Source organism: Dicentrarchus labrax, unplaced genomic scaffold, assembly GCF_905237075.1.
Source record: "Dicentrarchus labrax unplaced genomic scaffold, dlabrax2021, whole genome shotgun sequence".
In the NCBI taxonomy this organism is placed as follows: Eukaryota; Metazoa; Chordata; class Actinopteri; family Moronidae; genus Dicentrarchus; species Dicentrarchus labrax.
In genome coordinates, this window is record NW_026136702.1 from 18,940,948 (window position 1) to 18,961,068 (window position 20,121).

The 20,121-nt window shown below is 41.6% G+C and overlaps 1 protein-coding gene across 14 annotated transcripts in view; it reads left to right on the top strand.

Annotated features, from left to right (window-relative positions):
- wdpcp (WD repeat containing planar cell polarity effector) overlaps nucleotides 1-20,121 on the top strand; it is an 84,509-nt gene that overhangs the window by 30,013 nt on the left and 34,375 nt on the right. For all 14 annotated transcript variants that reach the window (XR_007887287.1, XM_051420509.1, XM_051420535.1 and 11 more), the window contains 8 exons: nucleotides 1,298-1,382; nucleotides 4,831-4,875; nucleotides 8,191-8,241; nucleotides 10,501-10,571; nucleotides 11,709-11,768; nucleotides 12,554-12,668; nucleotides 17,030-17,166; nucleotides 19,344-19,535. Coding sequence is in view for 13 of the 14 variants with exons in the window: in XM_051420509.1 (XP_051276469.1) it covers nucleotides 1,322-1,382; nucleotides 4,831-4,875; nucleotides 8,191-8,241; nucleotides 10,501-10,571; nucleotides 11,709-11,768; nucleotides 12,554-12,668; nucleotides 17,030-17,166; nucleotides 19,344-19,535 (732 nt within the window). In the remaining variant the exon portion in view is untranslated. The remainder of the gene's footprint in view (nucleotides 1-1,297; nucleotides 1,383-4,830; nucleotides 4,876-8,190; nucleotides 8,242-10,500; nucleotides 10,572-11,708; nucleotides 11,769-12,553; nucleotides 12,669-17,029; nucleotides 17,167-19,343; nucleotides 19,536-20,121) is intronic.

The window sequence follows — 20,121 nt, forward strand, 5'->3', positions numbered from 1 at the left end:
CTGCTAGTAGTGTTAACATAGTATCTGCGCTAGAAGTAGTTGCAGTTGTGATTGATATTTAATTGATTCCACAGTAGGAAATTCTTTTGATCACTGAAACATCATAAGTGGTTCAAAACGCAGTCGGTACACTGCTCACACAGACAGAACCAATACACCTGTAAAATACGATATCAAACCATCAATACTACAGGGGAAACCCCACAGAGAGGACCAGAAGAAAGCAACAGCTTAACCCTCCATTAGCAGAAGTTAATTGACTGGATAAAGTCTGTAATGAGAAGGAGGGATAGCCAGCGCCTGTCATAGACCTGTCCTATGTTCTTTACCTAAAGTATGGAATGCTGCCTGCTTTGTCTTAGCTGTCGGCTCCGAAGTGTGTGTCCATCACAGCTCACCCGTGCGAGTGAAGGTGCGAGCATCGCCGCCTGTGACCTTCACAGTGTCAGTCTGAGTTCATGGGCCTGTCTGTCTGTCTGTCTGTCTGTCTGTCTGTCTGTCTGTCCGTCTGTTACATTGTTTTTAATGAGTTTCTTTGGTGTGTGCATTCATACCTGTAGAGTAACCGACTACTATTATCCCAGCTTACTAGTAATACAGGTAGAACAGGTACAGGAAGTGGTACTACAGAAGAGTATTATGTTGCAGTACCATTGTCATTTTTAAGGAAAGCTCATGACTGCTATAGCTACTAACTACTACAAATACAATTACTACTACTGTTACTTTTACTACTAATACTCCACTGCTACTGCTCTCATGAGTGCTACTACCACCACCATGAAAAAAAGACTGAAAATAAAAATTGAGTTCAACAATGTACAAAGTAACAATGAGTTAATTAAGAATTATCCCTGAACTTGAAAAAGAAATCCAAAAATAAAACGGGAAACAGTAAACTTTCTGTTCTATTGATAAATGTGTCCGGTTTGTTCACATTGTCAGTGTGCTCTGTTGTCATTAGATACCTTTGTGTTCACATGACCTGGTCATTTCTTGATATTTTCCCTGTACACCATTATCACACTGCTTTGTCATATCTTCTATACTTAAACATAGAAAATTACTGATTTTGCCAGTCTAGCTTCATGATCGTCAGGTAGTACCTGGCTTTCATTCAAGTTTGTGTGTATGTGAGCATGTGTGCCTACGTGCATGCTTTGTTTGACCCTCAGGCCTATTTATGTCAATCTATTATGTTGTCTTGTCAAGATATACATCTGTGGTTGTGTTTGGTCTGCCCTGTCTCTTTTTCCTTCTTTCATTTGTTCCCTCTCTCACTTGTCCCTGTCTGCAGACTCGGGTTACACTCCCCCGTCAGATGGCGTTCTGCCTGGCTGAGTTGCACTTGTGGTCCACCAAGAGCTCACTCCAAGTCAAAGGTAGCACTTATCACCATGTTCAATCTCGCACTCTCAATAATTCTCTCCCTGCCTCCTTTCTCTTTTACCCCTCACTCTGTCTTGCTCTGGCTCTTTCTGTCATCACTCACTTTGTTTTCACACCTTCTCCCCACCTTACCTACACGCCTACACCCTTTATCAATCTGACTCTGACTCAGAACCAATTCTCACTTTGTCTTTTTTAACTTTCCTCTTTGCTATGCATGTCTTTTTATTGCATTACACATTCTTTATGATGTTTTTACAATATTAACCTGTATTTTTACATTGTTTAAAGTGTGATTGCTTAGCATGACCACAAGCAACTCAAGAAACCTATGAAACATCTGTATGTTTTCTGAGACCAAACACATGTTGACTCCATTCCACATTTGTCAGATCGAAGCTTTACTCGCATGGTGAGATTGCTATTACATCACACAGCCAGTTAGCTGATTGTGGTTCGTACTGGGAAAATGTTTTATATTTGTTAGTTACATTGAATCTGAAGATTTTTGAAGAGAAGGCTGCAGAGGTCTGTTTTTTGTCAATTTCAAACCTGTAGTCTTCAGACCCAGCCGACGCTGACTCAAGTAACGTCACTTGAGGCAATTTATCAGATTTTGCGCAGCTTCCTCTGGAGCCACAAAGTTGTTTTTTTAACATAATGCAGTAGTAGTTGGTGGAGTTCCCCTTTACAAGGACACATTTCATATTTGATAATAATTTCTGAGAAGCACTTTTTTGTCCGCTTTGCAGATGTACAGTGTTATATGCACACTATTTTGAGAGAAATTGTCATAAAGTGCACATAGATCTGTTATGTTAAATCAACTGCACATCACCATCATGCATGCGTTAAGAAACATTAACTTGCGACCAATGCTTGTTTGTGAGGCAGAGTGTGTGTTGTGTAAGTTTGACTTTTCTGTTAGTTTATGTACGTTTTTCTGCTCGCCACCTATCAGTGCATCTCTTCTGTTAGACGGAAATGCTCTGTTTCTCCATTTTCTTGTTTTCTCCTCCCTTCCATTCTGTCTTGTCTTTCACAGTCTGCTGAGCTTTAGACGAAGATAGTGTCTCTCCGAGCCTGACTGTGTGTATGTGTGTGCGTTTATGTGTATTCACAAAGGTACGACAGGGTGTATATCCTAGGTGATGGTGACATATCCTTATTTGTTTGTTTTTTCCTGCTGTGTGTGTCTTCTGCTATCTTGGAAAAATGTGGATGGATACATCTGAGCGAAAAGACCTGGTCACTGGGGTGTGACTCTCCCTATCACCACTTTCTTTACATCGTATACATCCGCCCCAAAAACAAAAGTATAGATTCATAAAAGCCACATCTGCTGTACAATGCATTGAAACAAATATGTTCCGTGTGGTTTGGGAGCATGTTCTACACGTGTTAATCACGTTTGTACAGCTGTGCACAACAGCAGAGATCTCTCACAGCCTTCTGCGATTGGCGACCGAGCAACATCACAATGAGTGACTTAGTTGCTTTGCGTAAGGAGTCCTCAACAGAAGTCACTGTAGTATAGGAAAGAGTTATTCATTCATTATACTGACCCAGATTTTAAATGAAGATTCAGATTTGACCAAGTGACCTATTCGTCCTGTTTCTCTAACCTGTAGTTTGTTGTTGCTTACTGTGATGTTATGAAACCAAGTTTTTAATCTTGCACCTGTGTTCTTATGTGGACCAACATTTGATTTGGATGTTTGACATTCAGTTTGCAGAATGATTTTGATACTAGAAAGCTGTTTTCACATCCATCTGCTGAAGGAGGAAAGTTTCCCTGAGTTTACCTTAAATCTGAGTTGAAGATGTGCATGTGCAAGCATCATTTGTGATGATGCATGTGACATCCAAACAAGTGTGATATGGAAGTTTGAAACCTCCTGTGCACATACACTGAGAATGGACTTGAGTGAAGTAGGAGCCATCTTGTAGACTCTAGAAGTTTTTTTTTTTTAAAGTCATAATAGTTTGCATATTCATAGATTCAGATTTTTTAAATTGGAGAGGAGTAGATATAGATTTTTAATTATGTAATTAAATATCATATAGAAAAAACAGACATATTAGATACATAAGTCAAATGTTAGACATAAAATCAGAGAAATTATTAAAACATGTCTGGAAGGGACCTTTTAAGAAACAATTTCTGTCCATAGATGTTCCACAAATATACTTAAGTCTGGTATCACACAAACTGAAACAGCATGCAAATGATTGTAGCCACACTTTGAGCAACATGCTGGAAATAAAAGGTGTTATGTGCTGCCATTGCCTACTTACATAGCCAGCAGACAAAGATCAATATGAGCATGTAGGTCTAGGTTTGGTCCACAAAATTCCTGAGAAATATGTGGTTCTTTAGCTTGTTAGATGCTCGGCTGCCTTCACCAGTTACCTTACCTCTGCTATTTCTTGCTGTGTAAGTTTAGTGTGCAGTATACAGTATCTGATATTGCTTCTTGATAACGGTTCCGTATTGTTAGGGGTGAAACAATTGGCTAAATGTGTAGAACAGAGTTGGATGTTGATTCCCAGGAAGTCTGACACTACAAGTGAATCTTAAAATTACACAGTCATTTGATTTAATGTTAATTCCAAAAACATTTCTTTATGCAGGTTTAAGTGCTTTCATACGAATGTTTTAAGAACACCTCAGTTATTGTTTAATAGAAAAAAGTCAGGTTGGCATTGGCAGATACTCAAGGTTATAGTATCACTATCCCTGTCAGGATTGAAAAAGTGACATCAAGCCATTACTAGTAATAGTGTTCTGTCTGTGTGTGTTTGTGTGTCTGCCATCAGCTCTCCTGTTGTATTAGTGTGACCTGGCCTCAGGAGCAGCAGCAGTGGCAGCAACAGTAGTGGAGCGATAAAGAAACGATGTGTTGTGCGAATCCGAGTCTTGCTGCTTATGGTTTTGGGCCTGCAGGAATAACACTGACAAAAAAAGGCTCAGCTCAGCAGTTTGTGTGTGTGTGTGAGTGTGTGTGTGTTTATGTGTGTGTGTATCTGTCCATCATAATATGTGTTTGTGTGCCTGCTATGTGTATGTTAGTCATATGTTTTTGCAGCCATCTGCTGAGTCCGTGTGTCTACTTTTAAATGTATATGTTGCATGTGTGTAAATCAGAGTCTGTCCCTCAGGTGGAATAGGTTAAGGCACACTCCTGTCTTTATTAATACCCCTCTTTTCCCCCGCTCCACTCTGCCTCGGACCCCCCCAGCCCACCCTCCCATCTCCTCCTCCCTCACAGGGCCTTATCTCAGCTCAAACCGTGGTGCTGGCAGACGGGACAGGCCACTAGCTGATAGCGATTGTTTATCCCATGGTGCGAAATTGCTGATCTGTCTTCTGCTTTTCCCTGACAGCTAGATGTTCATCTCTCTCTCTCTCTCTGTGTATCTCTCTCTCTCGCCCCACAGATACAGATATTGGCACCTATCAGTACTACGATAAAGGAGAGCCAGGTAAATAGTGTTTATATTGGATGTCTGTTTGTGTTTAAGATAAGTTGCATTTGTCTTGTTTTTGGAATGTATGTGATTTCCTTATATATGAAGAAGGGTTTTTCACTGCCTCCCATGCTCACATAAGCTGTCAACACACACACACAAATTATTGGTCCTGCATGTTTCAGTGTCTTACACCTGTTAGCCACACACACACACAGAGGCTATTAGTATGTAGGATTTACACCCTAAAACCTTATATACACATGCACGTACCACACACACACACATGCACACAGGTTATTAGGCCACCGTGGTTCTATCTCTTTCACTCCCTGCGTTCCTGTTGACCCGGGGTCCTGCCACACAGCGATAGGAAAACTAAACTGTTGACTTTCTCCTAGATCACATAGCAAGAGGCCCCATGTAGTCCTGCCTCATATTGCCTCAGGCCAGGAGGCTTCCCTTACCATCAGGAAGCGCTCAAATTGCTCCCCCGCGGTCCTAGCAGTGTAGGGACGAGCTGTCTCTTCCTTCCTTTTTTTTTTTTTGTGTGTGTGTATTCAATTTTTTTATGAAAATTATGCATCTTGCCATCATTATAACATTTACACCAAGTGGCCTGAGGAGGGTTGCTACACATAATTGATCACATTGTTCACACCTTAAATATTTGACACCTCTGAATAGGTTTGTATCTATTTCCAGAAAGTCAACCATTTTCACAATTACTCCACAATTATAGCTCAGTATAAGGTGACTTTGTCCAAACTGTTTGTACATTTTGCAGTTTTTTTACAGTATGTAATGAGTATTTCACACTATCAGTGCACACTGTTAATACCAGCACATACCGCACACTAGTATGATTTAACTGACCTTTTGTAACACCAGAGCAAGAACTATATTTCTTCACTATTTAGCCCTTCTGCTATTGATATCGTATCCTGGTATATAATGAAAATATACATTACAGTTCAAATTATCAAAAGTGCGCTGCTGCTCCTTCTTTTCCTTTGGAAAATGTCATGACTTCATCCATTACAAACAATACTGTGTGTGTTGCGCCTTGTCTTTGTTTTAAAATATTTTCAGCTCATAGTTAATTAATTAATAGTTTATCTTTCTTTATTTTTTTTCTTTCTTTGAATATCAATAAGATGTTTGTAAAAATCCCTCGTTTCATTTAACATTTATTGAACATGGATCAATTCAATTTTTCTCTTTTTGGCCACACTAGTACAATATAACAAGCTCTAAACACATAACAACATATTATCACCCTTTTGAGTTAATATGACGAACATGTTAGCAACCAGTATTTACACATCTAGCATACACAGAAAAACACTAGCTATCTTTTGGAGTCCTGTTTGTGTCCAATATTCGCTCTCTTTTTTAGATCTGTTTTGGTCTCCTGAGGGAAATATCTGGCTCTTTAGCAGCAAAATGCTCCACTATGTTCACCAGCTACCAGTCGCTAACTTTGTCTGTCTGGTTTGCGGCTGAGCAAGCAGTGTGCAGTGGGGTTTTTTGTGGCTTTTTTTGTTGGAACAGAGCTTATGAGAGCCGTGAGAGTAAAACTAAACAGTAAAGTTGTTGGTTGTAAAATGTAAACAATGAGCACAAAGATGTTAAAATGCTCTTCACTGAGTGATTGAGCCATTGTTAATATAAGAGTGATTAGAGCAGCTTTTAGTAATATCATTCATTTCTGTGAGAGTTCACTTGGTAGCATAATGCATTCACTAAAGTGCATAAACCTCTTTTGCTTTTGCTGTCAAATAGCTTTTTCTTTTAATTTCCCTCCCTAATTTTACTCCCAAATTCTTAGTATATTTTAGCCTCTTTCTCTCCATCTACATGTTTTTCCTTTCGTTACTGTGCCTGTCTCAGATGTTTTTACCTCTTTCATTGATTTCCTTCTCTTTGTCTCATTTTTTTCTCTCACCATGTATAGTTTGTTCTTTTTTATTTTGTGTACAGTATGTCTCCCTGTCTCTTCCTCTCTCCCTCTCATCATGGGGTTTTCTCCCTTCTCTCATCTGAGAAGCTGCCTTCTCTTTCATTCCAATCTTCAGTGGAGAGACGATGCTCTCGCTCCAAATCCTTTCATTTGGAGGATTACTAAAGTGTGGCTTGATATCAGAGTGGAGGGAGGAGGAGGGGACAGACAGAGCAGGGGAGCAGAATCACTATCCAAAAGTATCACAACATTTTCATGCAGCAGTGTAACGATAGCTCAGGTCATGATACGATTACATATACAATAGATTACATTGGATAAAAAAAAAAAATTACATTTGTTCGTTTGATATTTTTTATGGACACTGTGGCATTTCATTCAGCTTGAACAAATGAAAGAAAAGTGTGTTTGCTCAGCCAAGTGATATGCTGCCTCAATAGAACTATGGGTGGGGTTTGATCAAATTTCACTGGTGATTAAAAAAAAAAACCAGCATCAGATTCATATGTTGCCAAACTCTGACTACTAACTCTAACTGCAATGAAGTACAAAATATCACCTTTTTGTAAATCAGCCCTTCCACCCACTTATAAAACCAGTGAGAAAAACAGAGAAAAGAAGAAAAGTGGGTCTGTCATGTAAAGTAACAAAAACATTTCTAACTTTGACTCAAAACAGTGTGTTCATGTAGGACCTAATCACTTAGCAAGAAGAAAGAAAACATATGGGTTCAGGGTCCTTTAAACTGAAGGCAGCGTTTTCTACTTTGTGCGTGATGTTGCTCTTACTTTGACATTTAGGTGACATTCACATGAGCATTTGTAACATGTCAAAACATAGACAACATTCTGTGTACATCAGCGAAACTACATTGATTGGTTCGTGGATTGGTCTTGTCACTCTGGATATCAGTATCATTGAAATGCTATAGTGTAGTTCCACATCTCCCCACTAGAGGTAGACCCAGGCTCATTGGAGCAGCTCCGGGGGTCCCCTGCAGCCAAAACCCCTCCAGCCCTCCCCACCCAGCCCCAGAGCAGGTGCCCATGTCTGGGCCTGTCTGGCCCCTCACCCCCTTATCTGATTAATACTACTAATCCTGGAGGTGTTCCTGCCTGCCAGAGAGCCGGCCACCAGACTGGCCACTTTCTTGCTTACAGTGACCAAGCCACAAGGCACGGTCATGGGTTACACTGTGCCAACAAGGCCTCTTGGAGCTCAGGTGTTTGAGCTCCAACTTGGTTTGTTGTTCCTCATTATCTACATCCTATAGATAGAATCATGTACCCTGTGCACCATGCTATTTTAATTTTCTGTATAAATTCCAAATAAATCCTTCATTTAGCTTTTTTGTAATGTTTTTTCAGTCAATCCCCTGGAGCATCATTACTACAATGAGAAACTCCATTTCTGTGAAGGTGAGTGCCAGTGAAACCGTTTTATTCTTCAGATCCACCCGTGTGTGTGTGTGTGTGTGTGTGTGTGTGTGTGTGTGTGTGTGTGTGTGTGTGTGTGTGTGTGTGTGTGTGTGTTTGGGGTGTGTGTGTGTGGGGGGCCCTAATCATCTTACCAGTGGATGACCATCTTCCAGAAATCGCTGTCCTAGTCAGTCAACTGTCCTACTTCCTCTATTCACTCTCTCTTCCTCCCTCTCCTCCCTCACTCTCTCTGCTTTTCACCCAGTAGTGGAATACAAACACCCTTATCAGGAGACGAACACTCATCCCCCTGCCCTCCCCTCCCTCCTCTCTCTCCTGACCCCCTCCCCACCCATACCCTCCACACCCTCATTTGCATGCATCTGTTTACCTCCTCTTCCCACTCGCTCTTAATAGAGAATCCCACTCCTTAATGGTTCGTTTCAGTAGAGATGAAAAGAGAGACTATAAAATGAACAGATAGGCGAGTGATTGCACCATATTGAAAAAAGCAGTCCTTCTTCTCTGTTTTTTTCACCCACTGAACTTCATGTATGTGCGTGGGCAGAAGCAGATGCACAAATTCAATTAGCTTGTTTTTTTTTTCATATCCTTCCTCTGTTTAACCACTAGAGATGGAGGGGGAAAGGGAAGGCTGGGAAATTAGAATGACAGGGCCTTGGTGTGGTACGTGTTGAGATACGTGCTGCTAACTGTGAGGTTGCGTTTGGGAGATAACTCAAGAGCGGCAAAAGTCCTCACGATTAAATATTTGCTTCTCCTCAAGGAGCAGTGGGTGTGTGTTTTTGAAGGGACATTTTGCTTTCAGTCAAATAATTTCACTCCTTTGGTGCAAGCTACATCAATCTGTAAGCAGCAGACTTCAGACTTTTGCTGCTTTGGGGATCTGGTAGTCAGAAAAATAAAACTTCTAACTACATCAGTGTAGTTTGTACATAGTAAGTAATGGTTTCAGAGTGGGTTTTGAACATAAAAGTAAATGAGTGACAGCTACTGGTATCAAGAGTAAGCAATGTTGGTGTAAGTTTTGATCATTTGATTAAATTTGGTAATATTAAATTCTTCCATAATTTCCTAAATAACCGTGTTGCTCGGTGGCCTGTTGGTTCTTGTCAGAGTTTGTGGCTCAGTTAACGCAGGGTGCATCTATGGGGAACCTTGAGGTGCCTTTTCGTAAATCCTCATTTGGGCTTTTGCTGTTCGTGGGATCAATATGTGAAACTCCTTAGCCACAGAGCTTAAAATGGATCATGACAGAAATCATTTTTAACCCAAGTTGAAGTCACTCATATAGTCTTGAATGATCTGATGTCACTGAGTTTTATGGGAATTTTGTTGAATCATTCTGTGTCTTATGTGTGTATTTTCTTGTTCAGGCTTGTTTATTTTTAAAGGCTTTGCAAACTAGCCGAGGATATAAAGTTGTGGTGATTAGCATTACTTCATCCTATATACTGTACAAAATAAACATTAAATGAATAAATAAATAAATGCTTTTATACACTTTCTGAGAATGGAAGTTGAATTAATGCAGCTTCTCAGTTTTTTTTAACAGTAGAAGAAGAATATGTAGTATAGAACTGATATTAGTGCTACAATTAAAAATATTTCATAAAACTATTATCTTACTTAATTATCTTTCAGTTATTTTTAGTCTATATTTCGACAGAAATTGCATTAATCGCAATTTTACAATGCTCAAGGTGACATCTTCAATTTGCTTGTTTAGTCTAGAACCAAACAGAAGTCAATTTAGATCAATATGACAACAGAGAAACCCAGCAAATCATAACATTTGAGAAGCTGCAAAATGTTTGACCCATTTGCTTGATAAATGGTTTGAACAGTTATTATCAAGCTAGATATCGTGCCAGTTGTGGTTTAGGATTTGTCTCTGTGGTTATAATGGAGCCTAAAGTTAATGAGCGCGACCATTATTCTGTTTATATTCAAGAATAGATTCAGCATTGTAATGTGGAACGCCTGCTTAATGTACCTGCATCTCTTTATTCCACATGACAGTCTTGTCACCACCCTTTATTCCTCATGTCACCCCTTTTCATTCTCAGATCTCAACCCAGATATAAAGTTCAACCCTTTTACCCTTTCCGGTTCTTGGTGCCACATTCTTCCGAATTCCCATGAGGGCCTTTTTAAAAAATCTTATTTTCCTCTGTCTGTTTTTTAAAAGTTCAAGTCACATGATCTTTAGATTCTTTTCGTGCTTTTCCTCTGTAGCTCGAGGCTATTCGTGGACCCCCAGGAACCGCCGACCGGAGAAGCTACGCGATTCGCTGAAGGAGTTGGAGGTACCCGCCTCCTCTGTTAAACCTTCCACCACCACCCTTCCCGGCCTCCCCCTGTCTTCTTCCTCCCTCTGGGGATTTTCGGGAGTTTTCCCTTTCCGAAACGGCCGATTGATTAACAAATAGGGGCATTCTCTCTCTTTTCTCCCTCTCCCTGTCGTTCCCGTTTGTTCTCCTCTCTCCCTCTCCTCTCTCATCACCTCTCTTTTGGCCGAGCTCTGTCATCAAGGGGGATATTTGAGGGGATCAGGGGGCTGCAGGCTGCCCCCTCATCCCTTCTCTTCCTCCCTCTCTCCCTCCCTCCTTCTCTTCCTCCTCCTTCCCTTCCTTTACCCTCATTCATCCCCCTCTTCCTCCGCCTCTTCCTCCCCCCTCATCCCCTCTGTACTTGTGGCAGTACAGACCTAGCTTTGTTTGCTGGAACCTGTCTGCGGCTGTTGCACACACATGCACACACTCCCCACCCATCCACCTCCTTCCTCTCACCCGTAACCATTGTCTGAAACTAGAAACACCCCATCTCACCTCCACACCCCACCTTCCTCCTCCTTCTCCGTCCCTTTCTCCTCCCATCCAATCACCCCAGCTGGGTTTGGAATGTGGCAGGACTGACTGACCTTACACACACACACATACACACACACACACACACACACACACACACACACACACACACACACACACACACACACACACACACACACTAACATGCACACAAGCAGTCCTTACCTGCATCCTCTTTCAACTCTCTCCCACCCCTCCATGAGCAGGAACTGTAGCAGTGGCCACCTGTGGGGGCAAGTGTCTGGTACTATGTACCACCAAGATAATTAATGCAAGTATGGGCAGCACTGGCATTACAGAAAGATGGAAACTTACTTAAATGTTATACCAAAATTCGGCATTCATTGGCCTTTTTTCCGGTTCATTTCCAAACATGAAATTTAAATTTTCAGTCTGTTCGGAAGAATAACAGAGATAAACTACATGTTTAAACCCAGATGTGTGTTGCTCTCAGCATCAGAACTGTGGTTATTTGTTACACTGGGTGCTGGAACCTCAGTTTGCCTCTGTTTGTTCCATTTTTCTCACTGTGTTTCTCTCTGTTTATCTCTCTGTTTATCTATAATTCTCATTCAGGAACTGTTGCAGACCAACACCTGCGTTCACACCAGATGGAAGAAAAAGCATTGCTGCCAGGTACCCACCTTCCTCAGCTTACCACCTACTACTACACTCACACACACACACACACACACACACACACACACACACACACACACACACACACACACACACACACACACACACTTGCCTACCTCTTTTCAGGTTCAGATAGTGGCAGAAGCTGAACAAACCTCCCATGGTCCGCCCAAACCAGGTCTCAGATAAAGAGCTTCACTGGACTGTAATACCAGTTACCAGGTCATTTCAAGCTAATAGCAACATCTCAAAGAATGTAATCACAATTATATTGTTATATAATTATAATATTTGGCTAATTATCCAGTTGCTTGCCCAGGGAAAAACAAGCCTCACTTTTTTGGATGTGTAAAGTCATTTCTTTAACTAAACAAAACAAGTTTATTTTGTCAAGTGGGGAGGGATTCCTCTTCCAGGACTGACAGACATGCAGTAGGTGTTATGTGTATAGAATTGACCAAAATTACAATATGGAAAATCAGGAGGTCTCAGGTGATGCTTTTGATCACTTACTACTTACCCACTGAATGCACAGTTGCAAATATTACGAGGTCAGATCACAGGAGAATTGACTTTTAACCCTCATTAAGGAGTTCTGGGAGAGATGTCAACTTGATAAACTCATACAGTTTCATTCTGTTCAAAGTCCATTGTGGTTTCCTTTTTCTTTTTCTTTCCAGGCTTGAGTTTTAACAACTTTTACTACTGAATCTCTGTCCACTGTAATCTTGTAAGATTTTAGTTAGTTTTTTGTGTGTCCGTGTGTGTGTGGTACCTTGCAGGTGATGTTGAGCAGCGGAGTACTGGTGACCCTGACCCTAAATGGACCACAGCTCGAACAAGTGTGTGTAGACCGCACCTTAGTGGGCCGACTACCAGCCAACACTGTGACTGATGGTCAGTTACAGACACACAAACACACAGTAAATAACAATGATTAAGTGTTTTGTGTTATTTACCATTCACCTTTAGGGAGCTCAGGAACTTTTTCCCTTTGGTATACAATATACACTATGTATATATGTGTGTATTTCTTTACAAAGAAATATTTATTCATCTTTAATGCACTGGGTACCAATGCTGGATTAAAGACATTTTTCACAGTGGTTTTGGTTACTTTGGTCCTGCTTATGCTAATTAGAGTGGTTGCATAACAATCACTCTTATTATGGAAGTAAAGAATGCTTTGTCCTGTATTGCTGCAGTTTTTGCATTCACTAAATGAAATTATGGTTTATATGTGACTTGAATATTCCAGAGGTTCACTGTGGTTAGAAAGCAGATTTAAAGACACAAACATCATTGTTTCCACCACATGGTTCTGCCCACAGCCGCAACACACACACACACACACACACACACAACCAAACAAACAAACAAACAAACAAACAAACAAACAGACGAACACAGAGAAATTTGCATTCAAATGTTCATTATTTTAGAATTGCAAAACCATCTATCACCCTCTTTCTGTCGCACTATCAGCACCAACTGTGTGCTTACACCTGCTCACCACACATGCAGTTGGACATCCACCACACACACACACACACACACACACACACCCCACTATCCACGCCACTTTGTCACGCAAACACTCTCTGACACACACGCCGACTCACACACATAACAGGTGCCACAGGTGAGCGAGGCGACTCTGCTAGCTAATTGCGGGCAAATCCTTTTGTGCTGTGTGTGTCCAGGGGCCTTCCCTTAAGAGCATCCATCAGTGTTTTTCCTCCATCGCGCGTTCCTCCAGGGAGTACCGCCCCCCTCACACTGCGCTCCCTCGCTCTGCAGACCTGGCAGGAGAGAATAAGAGGCCGTGGACACCGGCCCAAATCTGCTAATTATTTCTTTCTTTCTGTATCAATTATTTGTTCATAACACCGCCCTCCCTGCTTCCGTTCGGGGCCTCCAGACACCTGATAAAGCCCCCATAGTACACACACACACACACACACACACACACACACACACACACACACACACACACACATACAAGCATACACACAGTCATTCTTATATGCGTACATATGTAATTACAGACGCACAGAGCATTTTTTCCTTTTTTTTTTTACATAGACCAACAAGCACTTACTGTATGTCCACTCACATTTACAGGCACACATGCACACGCCCTCATACACAATGGCACATACTGAGGCGCACAAATACACACACACACACACCCAGGTACACGTACACCCACTCACCTCCCACTGCGCTCCATTCAAAGCCTCAGAGGCACTAATTATTAGAGTAATGGTTGTGAGAGGGTGGGTTCCGGGGATTGTGTGTGTGTGTGTGTGTGTGTGTGTGTGTGTGTGTGTGTGTGTGTGTGTGTGTGTGTGTGTGTGTGTGTGTGGGGGGTTGTTGTAGGTTAGAGGCTGTTCTCACATCTGTCACTTGTTAAATTAGCCTGAGACAATTAGAGTAGAGAGCCAGACCAGATCACACCGTCGAACACATTTAAAACCCTACGATTACTGAAACAGTTTACAATTACAATGTAGTTGTTGTGACTTATGCTAGGTAGAATTGTCTTGTTGTCTTTATGGATTTGTATATTCAATCACTGCTAAATCTGATCAATTCTCCGATTCACAAAGCCAAAAGTTATGTTCTTAAATACCTTGTTTTATGTGACAGTCCACATCCAGGTTTCATTTATTATCATTTGTGATAAAAAAAACAACAACCAGCAAATCCTTTTCTTAAAAAAAGGCAATTTACTTCAAAATCAAAATAGTTTCTGATTAATTTTCTTTTCAGTCAATTATTCGACTAATCGTTTCAGCTCGACTCAAATCTTCAATTAAAATGTAAGTCACTGTGTAATGGCAGAGAATTCGTTTGCATTTTCGGAACAGGATTTGACAGTTTTCTGAAACAAAAAGGATCTCAGTATTTGAATGCTGAAGAAAATCCCCTTTCTGATTTACATGGATTCAACTAGATGTGAGGCCTGGTGCATATTTGCCTCTCTGAGACAATAGGCAATGGCAGCCAGGTCTTCTTTTTGTTTCACGATGTGACAAAGCTGGCTTACTGTCCTCTCTTAAACTTTACATCCTCAGTGCCGGCTACCTTGAGCTCCACCATGAGCTCTGGATTGCATCATACAAAGCAACAGATTACATATATTTTACACCATCAAAGTATTACTGGCTTCCTTTGACCAATGGCTGGGCCAAGCTGCGCATATGCTCCACGATTAAGCATCCTTAAGTGATTTTTCATAGCTGGTTTCATTTACCCATGTTTAAATGTGCTTTGGTTAAGCCCATTGGCCTCTTATGTCAACATGCTGCTGAGGAGATGGCATTAAATGGATTTAGAGGACTGTGTGTGTTTCTGTCTTGTGTATGTACCTGAAATAGACCATGTGCATGCTTTAACATGTGGCTGGTTTGTTTTATGCATGTGGGTGTGAATGCATGCGTGTGTGTTGGTGTGTGTAGAATACATAAAGGAATACATAAACCCATGGTTGCAGGCTTGCATGTATGAATGTATATCTAGCTATCTGTGCATGTGTATGTCTAGAGGGCAAGTATGAATGTGTACATGTATACTCTATGTCAGGGTGTGTGTGTGAGTGTGTGTGTGTGTGCGTGTCTGGGGGCGGTGTCCGGGTGGGTCATGAAGGTCTAGCCCTTAATGCCAAATCAGCCACCTGGTCCCAGATTGGGCCGCAGCCTGGTTTCATATCCCCTCCTTCATTTGGGAAGGAATGGGATTAAACCTAATCCCGTTTATAGACACCCATAGAGATCAATACTAAACTGCATTTAACTTGATTTGTCTGTAATCTATTACAAAGACGCTTACTACTGCATTAAATGTTGTTGCGGAAAGCCAAGGCATCATTAATGGCTGTATTTTGTAATGGTTTAAGCCTTGAACCAGTTTTCATTACAAATGCTTTATAATCCAACTTCAACATAAGGACAGACTGACTCAATTGACCTGATTTAAGATGATAGTTTTTCTATATTTTCAAGCAATGTTTCACTTCCCATGTGAATATTTGCATATTAATTTGAAATTCTCACACAACAGGATGATTTGAAGTGTAATCATACCAATACCCGTACGTTTATAAATACACACATACCATGGTTAATTGGCGGTTAGATTTCTAAATCTCGGGGTGCAGCCTTACTCGTTCAACTCAAAGCAGGATATCTGAGAGACATGTGTAACAACCCCCCCTCCTTTCCATTTAATTGGTTTCATAAACAGATTAATTTGAAGGAGAGGGGGGCTTAATTGCTAATCAGCGTTTCCATGCAGCTCCTGAAGAGTTGAACAGGATCAAGTGTGTTCTACCACAAAAAGGCCTCAGAGCCTGCAGTACACTGACAGGGGAAGGGAGAAGAGAACAGGGGAGGGAAGATATACAAAGAATACAGGAAGCATTGAAAAGAAAGAGATGGAGAGAGAAAATTAGGTGAAGTAAAGGAGATGGTAGGAAAGGAAGAGAAAATGAGAGGCAGATGGATAAAGAAACGTCTGTCCTCCACGCTCAAACTAAAGTACACAGCAGGACAGGGATAATGATAAATGTTACTGCAATATAATGAAGTAAGAGCATTTAGAAAACATCATAATCAAAACAGAATTGTGCAGAAATGTTTCAGAAAATAGTTTGTTGATATTTCCCAGGCATCAGGAAAGCAACATATAGATTCACAAACTCTCACAAGGAATACAGTCTATAAGTGTAATGTAGCAGAGGGAGTGAGTAAAGCTTAAAGGTCCAGTGTGTAATATTGAGGAGGATCTATTGGCAGAAATGGGATATATTGTCCAAAAGTATGTTTTCATTTCTGTACAATCACCTGAAAATAAGAATTGTTTTAATAAGAATTTCTTTAGGAGTCATTTTAAAAACTGGGATGACTATTTAAAATTGCTTGTGAAAAACTACAAAACCTTTTATTAAATAACTAAAAACGACTATAATAACCAACTAGTTCTAAACTAAAATCTTCAGCCACCCCTCTTGTAATAATCTGAGATTGTGAATCCAGAATGTGTCTAAGTGTCCTAAGGAAGTTAATGTCATCCTCACCCTGGGTGTGTTAGGTCTCCCCTTTTGTTGGAGCTCCTGTGCTCTTGTGTTCCTGGAGGTTAAAAGGCCTTTAGAATATAGAAATGCATCAGAAAACATGTGAATCGTTATTGTTCTTTATTAGAAACACATTTCAGTCACATTTTCCAGGTGTACTAATTTGTGATGTCATTCCCAGCGGTGCTGAGTGATAGGATGATTCTGCTGTCCTTCCTGGAGCAAAGTCAAGTGGCCGCAGTCTATCTCAACCAAAAGAACCAGGACTCACCCGAGACTGGCAGACGAACAGACAAACTCTCACCCTCTGATATCAAGGTACAGTAGAACGCGTGAGTAATGTGTCTGGCATTTAGGTCAGTGTTTGTAAGAGACAAGTAATCAGGTAGCTACCCACTATCACAATCTACCCCTAGGTACCCATGTATCCTGTCCATTTGGCTTGATACAATTTATAAATAATTGTTTGTCCAGTTCCTGTTTTTATTTTTGTGCACAACAGGTACACAACATGCGAGTAGGTTCAATGTAATCGCCATGGGAATCCGGTCCTTTGGTTCAAGTCACCTCTAACTCTCTACATCTTTCCTGCTTTTGTCTATTAATCTCTCATAAAGGTGAATATTGAGAGGCAGTCTGATCTGGAGGTGTTTTCGTAGGTGTTACTAACAGGTCTGATAATGTGCCATCCCGTTCTTCCTTCCCCCAAAACAAAACTACACTGTGTCCTCCTTCACTAGCTGGCTAACCGCTAACCCTGGCATTATCACATTACTGCCAGGGCCTTTTGTCAAGGTGTGTGTGGGTGTGTGTGCGCGTGCATGTTGGTGTGTATAAAAGCAATCGTTCCTGCCGTGCGTCTGTCTCCAGAAGCAGAGTCCTGATAAGACACCCCCTCACCACCACCACCCCATATTGTACACCCCACACCACCCTCAATGCATGTGCATGCAACCTGCAACATACACACGTGCACATGCACGCCCAACGACCCATCCCCCACAACAAACACACATGCACAACCACATACACATCGCCCTGGTCCAGTGGGCTAAGCTGGAGAAGGGAGAGTGGGGGGCGTTGAGGGGGGGCCTAAACTAATCCGGCCCACAGAAAGTGGTTTTTGATTATTGCTGACCAGCAAACGCCAGCAGAAAAAAAGACCAGAAGAGGGAAGAGATGGGTAGGGAGGATGGAGGGATGGAGGGGGCATGCGAGGGGGAGAGATAGAGTGTGTTATTAACCCCAGTGATTTCAGATTTTTTTTTTTTCTTCTTTTCCATTTCTAATCTGTCAGTGATCTCCCGTTCAGCTGTTTGGGGCAACTCTTTGTTCCCTTTATCATCAGATGTACTTCCATCATTTTAATTTGCCTCTGTATTTTGTGTCCAAAGCAAATATCCCCCCCAAGGGGGCAAGAGGGGCAGGCATGGACCACTGAACATAAAATCTGTTCTACTCGTACAGTATAGCTTATAGTCGATTTACTCTTTTTTTTCTGTCTTTTATGCATATTTTTGTACTGTGGAGTGTTTTTGATTTTTTAAAAATAGACTAAAGAAATGTTCCTGTATTCCTAATTGTACAACCTGCACTTCTGTCAGGTCCCAGTCACTCCTCTGTACTGTGACAGAGGTCATGGACATGTGTGGTTGTGTGTGTGTGTGTGTGTGTGTGTGTGTGTGTGTGTGTGTGTGTGTGTGTGTGTGTGTGTGTGTGTGTGTGTGTGTGTGTGTGTGTGTGTGTGTGTGCGCTAATATGTGTGTATTAGCCATCGATTCTGGTAGCTAGTTCATTGTGTTAGTGAGTGTGACTGGAGATACAGAGTGTATGAAAGGCCTGTGTGATTACAGTGTGTGTGTGTGTGTGTGTGTGTGTGTGTGTGTGTGTGTGTGTGTGTGTGTGTGTGTGTGTGTGTGTGTGTGTGTTAAGAAGGAATGAGCTGTGGTGTACATTGAAAGCCAGGGTCACTGTGTAAGACCTGCAATTCCACCTGCTTTAAAAGTGCTTCTGGATAGAGCACTGTTTCTTTAATGGTGTCTGTGTGTCTATAAAGGAGTATGTTTATATACATATATAGTGCCTCTACATGCATGTACATGTGTATTTGTGTGCATACATGCATGCATTCGTGTGTGTGTGTGTGTGTGTGTGTTCTGTGTGAGTGTGTGTGCCCCCCCCGCCCCAAGCGCCACGAGAGCTCATTACTGTGCGTCTCTTTGTTGTGGCCCGTAGAGCGTGGCGGACCTTCCCAAAAATATGCACATCACTAAAACAACAAGCCCGACAGAACAAAACACACACACACACATTAATAATGGAAGATAAAAAACAACCTTAGACATCAACAAAAACAGGGTGGGGGAAGGACAGGAGAGTGATATTTGGGGATACAGATGTGGAAGTTTCAGAGCCCTCAGGTGAGCCTACTCTCTCTCTCTTAATTTTGAGTCCCTTCTCTGGCATACTTGGCATGTATGTATTTCCCTGTCCAGGTGGTGTGTGTGGACGTGAGTGGGTGGGGTCGTAGGCTCCACAGACGTGTGGGTCTCAACCGTCTCCAGGACGTGGCGCTCTGCTGGTGGAACCTGGACGAGCCCGGTGAGGAGCTGTGGCCCTGGACTCCCATAAACACGCACAGGAACAACCTGGTGCTGCTCAGATGCTCACCTACTGAAGGCCTCAAGGTACACACACACACACACAACAAAATCACAACAAATCAGTTGGTAAATGACAACCATCAATCACCAGAGTAATATTCATTAATGCGTTGTTGCTGCTGATTTTAAAGGCAGATTAAACTATTATTGACTTTCACAGTACACAAAGACAGTACTGTATGCACCAGTAAATTTTGTGCTTCTAAAAAAGAACAGGGGAAAAGTTGTGAAGTGCAAACAATGTGCTTTTCAAATTGTTAGGCAATTTAATTAACTCTGTGTACCCATGGGGCCCAGATTGGAACCACTGACCAACCCATTACCTGTGCAAGCATACTGGAGCGGTCGATGGAGTTTGCCCATCCAGCCTAAGTGCGTTTTGTTGTGTAGAAAAAAAAGACCTTTTTCTGTGTGGTTATTGTGGGAATCAGTTTGCAGGGCCATTGCAACCAGCTTTGGGGTTTTTCTACTACTGAAGTGAAACTTGTGTCAATGTTCCTGGCTAAAGCATGTTTTTGAGGAATGTTGGCTTGTCACAGATCCTCTCCCCACGAACTAGGAGTGTACTGTTTGGTGACGTCAGGATCACTTCCCTTTGTTTGGGGGAGAG